Source organism: Photinus pyralis, unplaced genomic scaffold (genome assembly GCF_008802855.1).
Source record: "Photinus pyralis isolate 1611_PpyrPB1 unplaced genomic scaffold, Ppyr1.3 Ppyr1.4_LG9, whole genome shotgun sequence".
Lineage (NCBI taxonomy): Eukaryota > Metazoa > Arthropoda > Insecta > Coleoptera > Lampyridae > Photinus > Photinus pyralis.
The window spans coordinates 13,006,294-13,022,984 of NW_022170878.1; the positions used below are offsets into that span (position 1 = coordinate 13,006,294).

Genomic DNA, 16,691 nt, shown 5'->3' on the forward strand with positions numbered 1-16,691 from the left:
CCGTTGGTAGAAAGTGCAAAATGGAAAGATGGAGCTATACCCTTGCACTGGTCTTATACAAGTTGACTTTTGTATACTGCTCGAATTGCATTTATTTACAAAAAATAACAATAACTTAATAAGAAAAAAATACATCTTTCCCTACACACACATGCATTCATGCAGAAGATTGATTTGACAAATCGGATTCAATGCTGATTCTATTTATATTCAGTTTGTACTCTCAATTAAGGTAACATTCTGAAAAAATAAAACGCCGTCATATAAAATAAGTTTGCTGTTATTCGATAGATAATCTCTCTTTCTTTTATAAATATGGCAGTTGTTAATAACTTATAATTGGGAGCACATGTAACAAACTTTCGACACATTCACGCCTGTTTTTAGCTATCTGGCATCAACGTCAAAATCGAGTACTAAAAGTTTAGTTTCTTCGGTTCCGTTACGACTACCGACGGCGCAAACTAACTTGGTGTCACTAGCTCGTATACGCCACACTACACCGCCCGAGCCCCCACTATCGAGCGCCACTAAGTTTCTTATAAACTCGCCGGTACGTACGTCCCACAACTTAACGGTGCCGTCGTCCGACGAAGTTATCACAAAACGTTTATTGAACTGTAAGCAAGTGACGGCCGACTGATGCTTGTAGGTCCCTAAAATTGCGGGGGTTAGACAAAAAATCGTGTTAAAAAAAACTCACCTGAAAGCGTTTGTAAACACTGTCCCGAAATAATATCCCAAACTTTCACCGTCGAATCCGCATTGCCCGAGACGAGAATATTATTGCGCAATTCCATTCCCGACGTCAACGACTGGTGACCCATCAGCGTGTGTCGGCACGCGCCCGTTTCCACCTCCCAAACGCGAATACTCGTATCCAAAGATCCGCTCACCACGTGCACACCATCAAACTAAAATTACAACGTTAGAGATGTAATAATACGACTGTACTGTAGTCAGTTTAAGAAGGTAGCGGGAGAAAGCATAGGTGTAGAATGTATATGGACAGACAGAAATTGTCAACGTCTTGTCACGGTCATATTAGATTGAAATCTTATAAAATAAACTTTTATGTACGACTGCTTGATAATGCGGTGATTACAGTCGCAATTAGTGGCCATAATTTGCAATATTATGGCCTAGTCCATAATGATAAAGTAAAGCGGCCACCTGTCAATGTGACAGTCGTACTTAGGTGTCAATCCAAGGTCAATTCAAGTATTTTAGAAATACTTGACAAATGCTTGACCTCTGTTGTCAATGATATACACGGTGTCCATTTTTCGAGTGCCACTATGGATATCTTATTTATCTTAAGAGACAGAAAGTTGGTTAAATGGGGGCAAAGTTGCCAATTTTCGTGTCGAATAAGAATCTGAAAAGAACAATTCTGTTCAGATGAAAATCGAATTTCTACTTCTCTGACAACGCTGCAACCAGACAGATGGATCAAACTGTCAAACATTTGTTCACAACAAATGAACGTTTTCTTTTTACATAGCACTCTTCTCAAAAAATTAAAAATTGTATTTTTAGAAAACATGTGATACTGAACCACCATGTGTGATATATCGTAAAGAGAAAAAAAGACGTAATCTCAAAATGTGAAAATTCAAAATGGCGCCCATAAGAAAAACTAAAGTTGTCACGTGTTTCCCTGTCATCTTGACTGTTATTAAAAACAGGATGCCATATTTGAAATCTCCATTAAAAAGTGTCAGAATAATGTGTTAATTAGAAATGTCTACTACGATTAGATAATCATAAAAAAATTAAAAACGAAAATCAGAAATTTTCGTTTTTTTGCGATATCTTCAAAACTATTGGAGATATTTCAGATTCTTATTCGGCACGAAAATTGGCAACTTTGCCCTCACTTAACCAACTTTCTATCTCTTAAGATAAGTGAGATCCCCATAGTGGCACTCGAAGAATGGACACCGTGTATAGATTTTATCGTTTATTGAATTCCGTGAAATTTTCATTTTTAAGGGTTGTTGCAGTCGTACATAAAGCTTTGTATATATCGCGTCCATAAATAGGCTTTATGGGGACTCGCCTTGTTTATTTGTGCCTCGCTCGGCTAAATAAACGGCTCGTCCATAAAGACCCAGTTTATGTACTTGATATATAAATAGCTATTAAACGTTTTAAGATCTCGTTATAGTTTGTCTTTGTGATCAAATCACTATTAGATAAGTTTAAGAACAACTTAACGTAGTCGCGATAGTGGTTTTTATCTCGTTACGTAACAATTAACCTTCACTGTAATTGGTTAAAACATGAGTCAGTATCACAATGAAACATAAAACAACTGATGAATTTTGTAAGGTGGTAATTTATTTTTACAATAATTTTGTGCCGTTTTATATTTTTCCTGTGTGTGTTTATCTTCAAACACAGCGCCATCTACTACCTTCTTATAACGCATGCAGTATAGCACCCGAGCGAAGATGAGATCGATCCCTCATCTTCCAAATTGTGATCATTTGGGGTTAGGAATTCAACAAGGAACTCGACTAACACCTCAGACCTTTTACTAGGTAATCATAGAGATCTGTTCAATCCAAGTGAAATTTGGAATGAGGTCAAGATTTTAAATGAAACACTTTACAGTGCGTCTCCCGCTTTACCGTCTCAAAAATTTGGTTTTGAATTTGAATTTTATTCAACATAGGAAAATTTAGACATATACCGCTTTATAGCGAACGTGAACGAACGTATGTCTAGTACGACCGGATTGTACGAGGGTACTGAAGACTTGTAACCGTTAAATGAAGCTTTTCAAGCACCACGCCGCTTCCATAAATTACCAGTATAAGCCTAAACAACATACCAAAATAAAAATAGATACCTTACTTGGATGTGTGATTAACCTATTCGTAAAATCAGAAAAAACAATGAATATCAGGTTGCTAAGATTTTCCACTGGCATTTGTTTTTAATGAAACATCCTGTAAATTTTCCAACACATGTTCAATTAATTATTAACCGAGCGTTAAGCGGGGATGAATGGAGAAGCTATTTATTCCAAATTTCATTTTAGAAATATGAAATGCCTCGGTACAAAAGAGACAGAATTCCGTCATTACCACTAGTCATATAGGGCCGGTTCTGGACCAGTTCCAGGTAATTCGCCACCTGACCTTGGTAAGTAGTCAATGTTATTTTCAAAGGTCACGTGAAGGTGACCTTGACCTACTTCCCAATGTCACCTTGGCCTACTTCGCAAGGTCACCTTCATTTGACCTACTCCCCAAGGTCACCTTCACGTGACCTTTGAAATTAACATTGACTACTTACCAAGGTCAGGTGGCGAATTACCTTGAACTAGTCCAGAACCGACCCTATATGACTAGTACTACTACCTGTAATGAGTACACCCGATTGGTGTGACCTTGTAGTGTATGAAGACACTCCTCCCTTTCCGGATTCCACACTTTCACCATATAATCGTAAGCGCCGGACACGACCAGCTTGCCATCGTACTGCACGCACCGAACGGCAGCCAAATGACCGACTAACACATGCAAAAATTCGCCGGTCTCGATATCCCATACTCGTAGGGTGGCATCCCTCGATCCGCTCACGACTCTGAAACGCCAAATTAAATTTCTAAACAAAGAGACGCTTTAAAACAGACTTGTTCTTGTGCAAATGCATACAGCGCACTGTCGAAGTGTGCCCGTACAAAGTGTGAATGCAAACGCCGGTCTCCGAATCCCAAACTTTGAGGGTACGGTCGGTGCTTCCGCTAATTATAACGGTGCCGGCCATTTGCGACGACCAAACTCCGCCCGTGTGCCCCACTAACGTACGTAGGCACTGGAAATTACCGAGGTAAGCGTTCCGACGTCAAATATAAAATAAATACTAACCTTTCCCGTGGTGGCCGACCAGACCTTAAGCGTATTATCATCGGAGCCGCTGACGATTCGATTACCACAAAATTGAAGGCATGTAATTACGTGATCGTCGTGACCTTTTAACATTTTCGGTGGCCGTATCGGTTTGCTGCGCCAGTTCATTTCGATGGCGTGGTGTAGCATGAACGCCGCCTACAAACAGAATATTTGCAGTAGTAGTACTGTAACGGGTGGCCGCTTTGCATTTTTAAAATTTTCAAATTTCGGACCGCTTCATAGTAAACGTGAACGAAAGTATGTCGGGAGATGAGAGCGATGTTGCTAGTTCTAAAAATCGTCGCATCGGAGGGGGCTTTCGCGTATATGGAGGTCTACAAGAGGACGGCTTCGCTTGGTTCCGTTTTCGGTTTTTTTGGCGGGCGAAATGCAGATAGCGAACATTCGCGGTTAGATTTCAAAAACCCCAATTCGCACGGACAATTTTGTATCAAGGTCTTTTCTAGAACTCCATCGGCGCTTACCCACGCCTGTATAACATTTTTATGTTCCAGAAAAAACCAAAAAGTTCCGGAAATGCACTAGAAGACCCTGTAAACTCTAAGTCAGAGCGTCCAAAATCTTTGAAAAGTTTTACAAAGCCTTTAATGTTTCCGCTTACCTTCCACGGCGACGACGAATTACTGGGAGACCGAGGCGAGCCCTTACGTTTCGGAATCTCCTCGATGCCCACCTGCTTGCACTTCTCCTTCCACAAAAGATTGTCATCGGCGAGGAATCTCCAACTGCGACAAGTTTGAGCGGCACGTAATAGATCACAAGGTTCTAGAAGGCGTAAGACGGATAAAGCGAGTTCGCGCGGAAACAGCGATATGAAATCCCTTTGAAACTGCGGTTCGATCACCTGCATCATGTGACGTACCTGACTCGGATCGCAACGTAAGATCAGTCCGTCGATTGCCAGTATACGTTCGGCGTTCGACCACCTCTGCAAAACGCTTCGATTAGCCGGAAATTACCGAGTAAAGGGCGGCGTACCTGAAACTGCGTCAGCCAATCGGCCATTTCCGGCGGCGGATTATCCTTCGTCGGTATAAGCGCACGTGTTTTTAGTTTATCGATACAAAAATTCGTGGAATCGTCCGAAGACGAATTGGAAGTGTGTGCCTTTCGATTGTAAAACAAGGAACTCGACGTTTGGTTCTCCGGTAAGATTTTCTTACAGGGAAATCCATTATGTACATCCAGTTTTCGTTTTTTCTACAAGCGTAATTAGATTAACGAAAATTACAGCTACTGAAAGCAAATGAAGGTATAAAAACAGGATCAGAGAGAAGATTATAACGTTATCATTAGCTAGTCAGATACTGCTTTTAAACACTTAAGTTTCATCATCCAAACTACAGATGCCGCTAGTGCCAATTTTCGCGGGTTCTGCATACCCGGTAAAATTGGACAGTCGGGTACCTTTTTGGAAATACTCTTCTCTAATTAAAACCAAATACCTTAATATACTAATCCATCAATCAATTGGGCTCGTGTGTTAGAGAGAGAACGCATGATTTTTGCCCAAAAATGGCGGAAGTTACCAGATTCTAGTAACTTTAATGTTAGGGATTGTTCCAACTGTTCGGAGATATCTGTATATATTTTTATAAAACATGACAGTACTATGAAGTTAGGTTATAAAAAAATTACAGCTATTCAGACTTTATTTGTCAATTTTTTTAAGTTGGCAGCAAATTTGCCCAAAAATGGCGGATGATTGCGGTACTTTCTCAATGAATAAAGCGAAACATCGAAAAGAGCGACATCTACACGGCCCGGTGTTGAATGACGAAAAATTAAGGAGCAAGGTTATTTAATATCTAAGATATGTGATATAACTATACCTCAACATTATCAATTTAACCATAACAAGAACTAACACAAAGCACTAAAACCATCACTAAAGTTTAAACCAAGTATGACAGCTTACTGTTGACACTTCCTACCGCAACGTCGTGGCGCTGTAATTTGCGACCGGGTCAGTTTCCTGTATTAATATATTAAGGTATTTGCTAAAACCTCATTTAAGAGAATCAAGTTACCACGTTACGTATTTGTCATGCGCCCCCTACATTTTTTGTTTACAAAAATTGAAACATCGTCGCCATCTTGTAAACAAACGCTATAAAATGTTGTCTAGGCCTTCTAGTTTTATTGCAAAGGTCAAATCTCGTCCTTGGATGGAGCAGCGTCAGTACTAGTATACTGTGAGGACATAAAGTGCCCTCCCCCCCTTCCGCTTTGTAATTATTTACGTAGATGAGTCAAACATTAGGTTAAGTTTGTCACACGTACAGACGGAAATAGACTAGTACGATTTCTATTCAGGTGCAAATACCCTCGTATGTACGACTTATGGTGGTATGTACACCTCGACAGTGAAAGTGCCCTCCCCCTCTTCCGCCTTTAATTATTTACGTAGATGAGTCAAAAATTAGGTTAGGTTTGTTACACCTACACGCGGAAATAGACTAGTACAATTTCTATTGAGGTTTAATACAATGTTGATATTTTTTAAATGCAAAACACTCGTTAATTTTTTGCATTCTTGGTACTATCCTTATTGATGTATCACTATCTATTTTATTTATACAGGCCGATTCAAATTCGAGGGCCACTATGGGGACCTCGGGAACTGTGAGATAGGTAGTTTAAATTTGGCAAAGTTGCGTACTTTGATGCTTAACAAAATGCAGTTTTGAAACTTAAAAAATTCCGACTACTCTCGGTGATATCCGGAAAACACCGAAATTTTGCAAAATCCACCCATTTTGATTGACTGATATTGGCCGCTTTATTTACCATGGATAAAAAAAACAAAACAAAATCTCAATGAATCCATCACCTACTATTTAAAAACCGTAAAAAATAAGGTTTTTTTATTTTTAGTCCACGGATAAAATTTAATCCAAAACAATTGACAATAAGATATACGGGGTGATGTATTTAAAAAAATACCAATATTGGATCAAATCTCAATGGATCAACAATTTCTTTAACTACACCACTGGATTCTATATAAAATATCTAGAACAGGTAGTTTTTACCTTTTACCAAAGAGTAATTTATTAAGTATTCTTTGCTTTTACATGGGTAGTAAGATATCGAGGGCATCAGGTTATAGGGGCGGTTAACCATTCATTTCTGACTTAAATAAATAAAACATTATTGAAATTGTTCAGAAATTGTCAATGGTGATCCTCAAATTTCATTCGCTCTTTAACAAAATCTAGTAAATGTACTATACTGTATTCACTTTGAGATTGAGTGTGATTGGTTAAAACACAGGTCATTATTACGCAAAAAACAGTGGCGAATTTTGCAAGCTAGTAGTTTCTGTTGCCACCTAAACTGTTGAAGTGTCATTAACTGTTAATGTCAAAGATTCTGTTTGCAGTGCTGGATATTTATACTTTACAATAATTTGGTGCTGTTTTATATTTTTCCTGTGCGCTTATTTTCAAACACAGCGCCATCTACTACCTTCTTATAATGAATGCAGTATAGAAAACTTGTTAGCGGTTAAAACAATTGCCTGATACCATTTGTTTTACACGATTTTATTCAAAATGATTACTTGATCTTACTGTTCATAGCATAAAATAATTGTTTTATTACCTGTTTATTTACAATGATTAGTTTTGTTACCTTTTGTTTTAAAACAATTAACCTTAATGGCTTTTATTTAGAAGGATAGATGTCCAATGGATACTAAACCCTCATTATAAATGTCCTTTAAAATTACATTTAGTTATTAACATTTTACTGTATTGATTTTGTCTATTTGCCTAATAAAGTTCTTTATTATTATCACACTGGTCAATCCCAAGTATTTGCAAAAAGGAGCCCCGCGACATTCCTAATCTAAACATGCGCATAACCCGTTTTAAACGGTAAAATACAAACCCAAGACTTATTAGAGTACGTTTTGAGCGAGTCCACCCGAATATTATTATGCGTAATCGAGAAAGCCTCAAACGTATCCTCTCTATTAACCGGATCGTCCTATAAGTACCCAATTAGCAAAAAACGAAGGTAAACGGAAAGCGCTCAAACCTCGTCCGCTAACTCGGACTCGAACGGATGTTCCTCCATGTAGTCGGCGTCGAGGCAGTCCTCCCAACAGTCGACATTATCGTTACTGTTCTCGTCGCATTCGCCTAAACCTAACTCGTTAAGGAATGTGGCCTTCTCCTCTCTGTCCGCGACGTCCTCTTTAATTAAAAGCTGAGACGTACCTAAACAACATTTCGTTAAGGGGGCGAGAGGAAGCGCGTCTAAACGTACCCGGTATGTTATCACTACAGAGCGACTCCAAACAAATCGTTTCCGTGGGACTTGGACTGGTGCAGTCTTGTTTCGAAATGTCCGATTCTCTATTATAGCTATCGTTATCTAGGGGACATGATTCTGCCATTCTAGTTCGCTGCGCTCTGTAAAGATGCGGATTAATCTTAACGAAATGCACATGCAGAACATAACCAAAAACATTTAACGCCCCCTTCGCAGCCGAAGGGCGGACGGCGTGTTTCGGAAAAAATTGAAAGTCGCGAGGTGACTAGCTTTTCAAAATTGCAGGATCAAAATTATAAAAGTATAAAATAAAAACAAGACAAAACCTCAAGATTTAAATTTTGGGGAAATCCAGAGATTTGTAGCAGAAAAAGATACGAATGATTAGAGGATTTAAGGGAATGTTTAATTGGAAAAGGTAATTGATTTTACCTTTTTAAAAAATTATGTACACGGCCATCCTTCAACAATTCACTGTTTTCTTTGATACTTTTGACAACTGATAATGCGCATGAGCGGTGGACGTGTCTCATGTTCCCTTACGGTTTTGTAACTCACGTATCACAAAGCGATGTTCAACAGGGTATTTCGGAAAAATACGACCGTTACTGGAATAAGTCAGTGTAAGTTAATAAAGTAATAAAAACGTGACTAGTTATTTGTTCTTAAACTTATCTAAATAGTGATTCACAAAGAAACAAGACTTGTAATATGCTCAAAACATTTAAACCATTTAATTACATCAATCGTATTTATATAATTACAAATACATGAAAATTCTCTTAAAAATACTTGATTTGCAAATATATTACAATATCACTACCTCTATACACTATCCTTATCTCTATAACTAAAGAGTTTCAAAAATTGTACCGTAAAAGGCAAACAAAACAATAGAACTTTTCCTGAATTATTTACAAATCACTAAAACATATCACTCTTGAACATCACCTTCTTGTGCTTGAACGGTTGTCTTTTGAACCATACAGGACCGAGCTACAGATTCGAATAACCTGCAACGAACGAATTGAGGTCAGGAGGATGTGGCAAAACGTTTACTTACTTTTCGATTTCGGGCGCGCAATGTACAAATTCGTGATTCCAGAATTTATAGCTCGGATTTTTGATTAACTCGATGAACGTAATTAGCAGTCCCCAGGGATGGGGCCGATTTACGATTAGTCTCTCTAACAAAACTCTCGTTATCTGTTCCTGTATAGCCTCGGTGTTGGCTTCGGCAAATAAGTACAGTAACGTGCACGAAAAGTAATGGGTGTGACTGTTGGGGTAGCGTAATTGATTCGCGACCGCATTTAGGAAGAGATACCTTCCTTCCGTATCCAAATCGACGGTTAAGTTCTGGAAGATATCCATATGTGCACTGTGAGCGATCGTCGACATGTTTGGTGTCAAACTTTTGTTTCGTATGTAGCCAATCGCTTGAGTGCCGACATACATGACTAGCGCGTTCATTAACGGAATGTTGTAACGCATTCCCGGCTCATTCGAGACCTGCAAGTTACTTCTTAGTTCCGACAGGAACGTAACCGGTGCCCGTTGCTTCAAGTACGAGTCCAAATCTTTCTTGAACTGAAGCGGCGTTATTAGCGTGGCGAAATTTGTGATTACCCGAGGCGAGTACGTAATTTCCTGTAGAACGTCCACCTTCAGATTTGGCGTGAACGGATCCGGTAGCCGCATGTTGCGCGGGAACGCGGATAGAATCAAGTTTCGCATCTGTATGCAGTTCGGCGGAATAACGTCGCAAAATCCGTAGTGGTAGTCGCATAAAAATTCGGGAAAGTCGTGGAGTAGCACCAGTAGGACTCGGAGCGTTCCCTTGTACAGCATCGTAACCGGTTTCGCCAACTCTGCGTTTCTCAAAAACGGCGCGAGGTATTTGAATAAGTCGATTAAAAGCTGAGCGTACATGCTCCACCCCTTTTGCTGCGGAGTAATCGCCAACATTCTACCGATGAAGACCCGATGCGATATCAGTTCCAGCCAGGCGTAGCAGAAGCCGGCCGCCTTCGAGGGCCTTAAAATGTGCAGAGTATGGCAGTAAGCGGTCAAGACCTGATAGTTGATCGTCTCCAAAACTGGCTCGGGCGAGCACAATTCCAAGAAGAGCATTATGAAGATTCTGTGATAGGGCAGCTGCTGGAAATCGCCGGCGCGCTGCTCGTGATCTTGCAGCAGGCACCCGGCGACGATTCCCAAGACCTTGTTAAGCAAATGAATTTTCGTAGTCGCATTGCTCGCGTCCCCCGAGTGTTTCACCAGTAACGCGATCAGACGAACGAACGGATCCAAAGTGTGATAGCATTTCGTTCTCAGCACGGTCTGATTGCTCGCGCTTCCCTCGGTTACGTTCCTGTAAACCGCCTCGACGCACAACTGGGTCGAGAGTCGAAAGAAGCGCGTTATTAGGTCGTCGGTTTTTAATATTCCGTGCACGTTCATCTGGTGCACGAACATACTGAACGCCTTCGTCGAGTCGCGACCGGAAGGCTGAGAGTGATAGATTCCTATCCAGTCGCGAAGGAGGAAGTCGGTCTTTTCCATTAAACCGGGCGGATCCTCGTAGTTCAGAGAACGTACCTACAATTGTTAAGTATGACAATTTTAGAGTTCTAGAATGTTGATAAATTGAAACATATTCTCTAATCGTTATTATAATAATATACAGAGTGTTCCTAAAGATAATATGAATACAGAAGGGGTTAATTCTTTGATTTATTTCATGCATATACAGATCGTTCTTCGAATGCCTTGTCACCTACCTACAGGGTGTTACAGTTTCAAATTTTACAATTGAAACTTTTAATTTAGAAACATATGCAAACACAAGATACAATTTTCAAAGCCAACTCTTAAAACTAATAAAAACATGATGTCATCCAGGCCTACTAGACGATTTTAAAAATTATTTTACATTTAGCTAAAAAAATTGCACATAGGACACAAGTACAAATTTTGCACGTGCAAATAAAGCACATTTTTTAAACAGACGTTTTTAAGCGCTAATTGAATTAACGTGGGAAACACCGACGGCTTCCCGCTTAGTGCTCGAAAAACTTTGGACCACGCCACTGACGCCCTTGGGATCCAAAACCGAATGCTCCTAGTTCGCGCTCCGTGGTTTGACGTGGAGGAAGCGCGGATGACGTTTCGTAGGTACTTTTCCGCCAATTATTCCAAAACGTTCCATCGCGGGGACGCGTTATTTGGAATTTTTCATAAAATCGTGCCAGGGGAGCGGGGGAGTCGAAATTTTCTACTCCTGAACTTGGTCGAAATTTCTGTGGGGATTTTCCACTCCTGAACTTTTTTTTGGTGCGCCACTGGTAGATGGTGAAACAAGAATTTAATTTTCTGGTTTGTTTTGAAACTTTTCGGTCTTGTGCAATTTTTTCGTCCCATATTTTCTCGTAAAATGAGGAGTTTTGGAGATATCGGCGGAAAACCGCTTCTGACGGCCATCTTGGCAAGATGGCGGCCCCGGCGGCAGGTTACGAATTGTGCATTTTATGAAATTAGTTCTACACACTCAAGCATACACAATTTTAGTACTTCCCCAGTTATTTCCAGGTAAAAATCCTCAATGACTGGCCTATTAGCAAAACCTCTAAAAATCGAAGTAAACTTTTTACGGCACAAACGAAGCACTAACCAATCCATCTAGTCTTGACATTTGTACCGTCAATGTTCTGCTAACTTCACGGACCCCGGTAGAACTATAACACCCTGTAGATCGAAGCGTTTGTGGACCTATGTTTATATGAACTTTTAGTCATAAAATACCAAAGAATTAGCCCCTTCCACATTTACATCATATTTAGGAACACCCTGTAAGTTATACACTGTGTCCATTTTTCGAGTGCCACTGTTGGGATCTCACTTATCTTAAGAGATAGAACGTTGGTTAAATGGGGGCAAAGTTGCCAATTTTCGTGCCGAATAAGAATCTGAAAAGAACTTTGAAATACATACATATCTCCAATAGTTTTGAAGATATTGCAAAAAAACGAAAATTTCTGATTTTCGTTTTTAATTTTTTTATGATAAACTAATCGTAGTAGACATTTCTAATTAACACATTATTCGGACACTTTTTAATGGAGATTTCAAATATGGCATCCTGTTTTTAATAACTTTCAAGATGACGGAGAAACACGTGGAAACTTTAGTCTTTCTTATGGGCGCCATTTTGAATTTTCACATGGTGGTTTAGTATCACATTTTTCCTAAATATACAATTTTTAATTTTTTTAGAAGAGTGCTTTGGAAAAACAAAACGTTCATTTGTTGTGAACAAATGACGAAGTTCAACAAGGTCGTTTTGTAAATTTCATTTTTCATTGTTCCCCACAAAAAATATTCCAAGGGAGACAGGTCAGGTGACCGCGTCGGCCAGCGTACGTCGCCATTATTAGCAATAACATGATTGGGGAACAACTCCGATAAGCATTCCCCAACCTTCCTAGCATTATGGGGCGGTGCGCCATCTTGCTGGAACCATATCGAGTTCAAACGATGAAGAGGAACGTTATTGTCAATAAAATCGGTTAGAAATGTCCTCAGGAAATGGAGGTACCGATCAGTATTTAGAGAGTCTCCTAAGGACCAATTATTGTATCGCCCAATAAACCGACCCATACGTTAACGCTAAAACGTATTTGTGGTCGTCGTTCTTGAAATTGATGAGAATTTTCAATTGACCAGTAATGTTCATTGTCAAATTTCAAAATTTTTACCGCTTGCAAAATTGCCTGCTCCTATTCATTGGGTCTATCACCACATTACTGTCTACATCTTTTAAAAGAACCATATTCGCCCAAGTTTTTATGCAGCAAAGAAAAATACCTCAAACTAGATTGTTGCCGCTCTGGATAACGCTGGAAGTATGTTGCAGCAGCCATGTGGGCATTTCGATGAGAAGTGTAGTAAATTTGGATCATATCTGTTTGATCTGCACTTGAAAAAGGCATTTTTGCATACAACTAGCATAAACCTAAATGGCCCTACATGAAATAAGTCAACCTTTTGTTCACAACAAAAGAACGTTTTCTTTTTCCAAAGCACTCTTCTCAAATAATTAAAAACTGTATTTTTAGGAAAAATGTGATACTGAACCACCATGTGTGATATATCGTTGTAAAGAGAAAAAAAGACGTTATCTCAAAATTTGAAAATTCAAAATGGCGCCCATAAGAAAAACTAAAGTTGCCACGTGTTTCTCCGTCATCTTGAAAGTTATTAAAAACAGGATGCCATATTTGAAATCTCCATTAAAAAGTGTCCGAATAATGTGTTAATAATTAGAAATGTCTACTACGATTAAATTATCATAAAAAAATTAAAAACGAAAATTTCTTTTTTTGCGATATTTTAAAAAGTATTGAAGATACTTCAAATTTCTTTTCAGATTCTTATTCGCCACGAAAATTGGCAACTTTGCCCCCATTTAACCAACTTTCTATCTCTTAAGATAAGTGAGATCCCCATAGTGGCACTAGAAAAATGGACACAGTGTATATTTTTCAATTTTTAAAATGGCATGTTTTTACTGTCGGCCATTTTTATTGATAGATGTCAGCTGCGTTAGTTACCATAGATACAATAACCAAAACAAATTCTCCATGAATCCACGGCTTACTACTTTAAACTGTAAAAATAAACTTTTTGGTTCGTGGCTTAAATTAAAAAGAAATGTCGTGATACATCAACGTAATCAGGAGAAAGAATGTAAAAAATTGACGTTCAGATATACAGGGTGTTGCATTTAAAAAATACCAAAATTGTGACTATGCCACTGGATTCTATGTAAAAATATCTAAATCTTTTTTCTGTTGTACATCTTTTCGTTTTCATCCTGTATCGCAACGAACGCACCTAGCTACATCGATTCTGTTTGTGGTATTAATACAAGGTCGCAAAACAAACAGCCGAGTTGCACTGCAGTCTCAACCAAAATAGGAAGCGCGGTGTACATTTTAAAGCTCAAGTTTAAGCAATCAAATGAATGAGCGGCAGCTAAACAAAATCATTTATTGCGAATCTTTACAAAGTAAGGGGTAATGTTGAGGTATCTCCAACATCCGCGACGTAATTCGTCTCGGATAGTGACTCGGCGTTATCAAATATTGTGGGCGTGATTGATACCAGGTTAAAATCCGTGGTCAATCTGTATAAAAGCTGTTTAAAAGCGTGCGGGAACGCAAGAGTTATCGCGCACGTTGAGCCAAAATGGAGATATCAAAGCATCCTGCAACCTTTGCGATCGTTGAAACTGGACAAAACCTTGTTTGCTTGAAAGACACCCCTCAAACGCTTATAGCCATCTGGCGAGTTTTTTAAAAAGACTTTAAAGATTCTCGAGAAATGACAAAGTGACTCTGGGCAATGTCTCTAAAACAAAAACGCTCAGAAAAGGGCCTAGGAAGCTGTGGAAACAACAGAAACAGTTCTGCAAAGGGGCAAGGCTCTTGAACACCAGCGCGCAAGGGAGCGCTCTGGAAGCGTTCGATATCTCAGGTCCCTAAATGCACTGGAAGACTTTCTTAAAAATAGCCTACAAAAAGACTGAAAGACAAAGGGTGTCGAAGTTCGTTCCTCCACCTTTCCTATACCGTGTACAGGGTGGCCAAATAAGAATGCGAGGTACTGTATCTGGGAACCTGTCCATCGTAGAGGCTTGCGGTAAAAAAAGTTATTACTAAAACGGCCACGAGAAAAACCTGGAAAATATTTTTAAGTTTCTGAAATGGCAGGGGGCGTAACTGCAATCTGGAATCTAAAAAAGTGATATTTCTGTGAATTCCGCTACATTAACCTAACAAAAAATATTTTTAAGTTTCTGAAATGGCCGCTAGAGGGCGTAACTGCAATCTGAAATCTAAAAAAGTGACGTTTCTGTGAATTCCGCTACATTAACCTAACAAAAAATTTCCGATCTTTGAAGACGACGATAATCTGAACCTTTTTTGTTTGACAATTTTTCCTGTATCTCTAAAAATGAAGTGGTGGGGGGTATACAAAGGTTTCCGTAAAGAACACCCTATATCTTCGAAACGGCAGAGCCGATTTTAACAAACTTGGGTTAATTGAAAAGATTCTTCGGCTACAAATATTATAATATTTGAAGTTTTTTGTTAGTTTCACATATCGCCGCTTGAGAGCTTTTTTTCGACATTCCGACAGAAATGGTTAATTTTCTCAAAAAAAATTTCTCCACTGATTTGAAACTGTCTTTCAAATTCAAACAAAAAAGTCTGCCGCCGCCCATGTTCCGCGACTGTAACCTGGAAGAAAGAGGGGGACAGGGTGTTCAATTTATTGAGTGATTTTTAATTTCAATGATCATCAAAGGGCAACTCTCTGTAAAAGCTCAACGTGGCACGCAACCGAACAATCTCCTACCTGTAAGATGCCATTGTGAATGTGTATCGAAGGACCGTGGGGCGCACGATCCCCGAAAAACGTCGTCTGATCGTGGTGCTGCCGTAGCAATTCAATGACGTTCGCCAATCCCTCGGGCGGCTGTCTGGTGTGCGTGGCAAGTTTGACTAGCATTTCGATTGTGTTCGGCAGATCATTCTCGGTAACGTTCTGGTTCGTACGCTCCTCGATGAGAAATAAAGGAATTAACTGGGTGGCGAAGTTGACGGCGACGTAATTGAGGCCGTTGTCCATCAGTTGGGTGAGCGCGACGTCGTACTGGGGCAGATTGACCAAGCCGGCGCGAATGAGGGTATCGACGGCGTCCAAGTTGTAGCGCAGATCGTCGCGGCATTCGGTAAGGAAGCGGGTAACCTGCTTGTTCGTCCATTGCTGGCCAAAAGCTCGAGGATCTTGCATTGTCTTTAACACGCGTACGTAAATCTCCTTGTATCGGTGTAGGACATGATCGGGATCGTTCGCTACCGACATTAAACCATCTTGTAAGCCCTCCACACACTAAAAGCAAGATTTTGATTTTCGGAAACTAAGCACCCCTCTCCACTTACTTTTTGGGTGAGAGTCATCGCCGATAGAATCATATCTCGATTGCGCATGGCGTGCATTAGACAGTCTCGCAGTATGTGCATGTTATTATTCATTATGCTAAAGCTGGGCTGATTGCCGGTGGCCTGAATGAACTGCTCCACTTCGCCTAGCAGCTTATCGTACACCGTACTCGTTTCGTCGGACGGAATGATCGACTGAGATGTCTGGAACACATTGGTCGGACCTTGCGGCTCCAAATTGACCGTCGGTTTGTGAATGAAAGGCGCCGTGTCTCTATCGGATAGGGGCAGAAACCCCGGTATGTTGTGCGCGAACTCCTCGTACACGGCCAACTGTTGGGGCGTTACGCCTCCGACTCGCAGCCGAATCGCTTCGGGCATTCGGTCGGCTTGATAAGTTAACGCCATCGAATCGCAGTAGCGCCTAAAATGTAATGGCACAATTATCATCTAAGCCACAAGTGTTCCCCCCCCC

General features: G+C 40.0%; 2 protein-coding genes across 2 annotated transcripts; both read right to left on the reverse strand.

The window, feature by feature from the left end:
- Window positions 1-262: 262 nt before the first annotated feature.
- Window positions 263-8,717, reverse strand: LOC116181382 (F-box/WD repeat-containing protein 7-like). The gene is made up of 11 exons (XM_031501733.1): window positions 8,640-8,717; window positions 8,202-8,347; window positions 7,971-8,152; window positions 7,821-7,919; window positions 4,905-5,126; window positions 4,528-4,854; window positions 3,882-4,061; window positions 3,647-3,828; window positions 3,372-3,597; window positions 704-914; window positions 263-656 (listed from the first exon to the last, which is right to left on the reverse strand). The coding sequence occupies exons 2-11, from the start codon at window positions 8,329-8,331 to the stop codon at window positions 388-390; spliced, it is 2,028 nt and encodes a 675-aa protein (XP_031357593.1). The 5' UTR covers window positions 8,332-8,347; window positions 8,640-8,717; the 3' UTR covers window positions 263-387.
- A 197-nt stretch (window positions 8,718-8,914) lies between these two features.
- On the reverse strand, window positions 8,915-16,662 carry LOC116181380 (CCR4-NOT transcription complex subunit 1-like). The gene is made up of 4 exons (XM_031501732.1): window positions 16,217-16,662; window positions 15,630-16,166; window positions 9,271-10,808; window positions 8,915-9,220 (listed from the first exon to the last, which is right to left on the reverse strand). Exons 1-4 carry the CDS (start codon window positions 16,622-16,624, stop codon window positions 9,142-9,144), a joined length of 2,562 nt encoding a protein of 853 aa, XP_031357592.1. The 5' UTR covers window positions 16,625-16,662; the 3' UTR covers window positions 8,915-9,141.
- Between the last annotated feature and the right edge of the window lie 29 nt (window positions 16,663-16,691).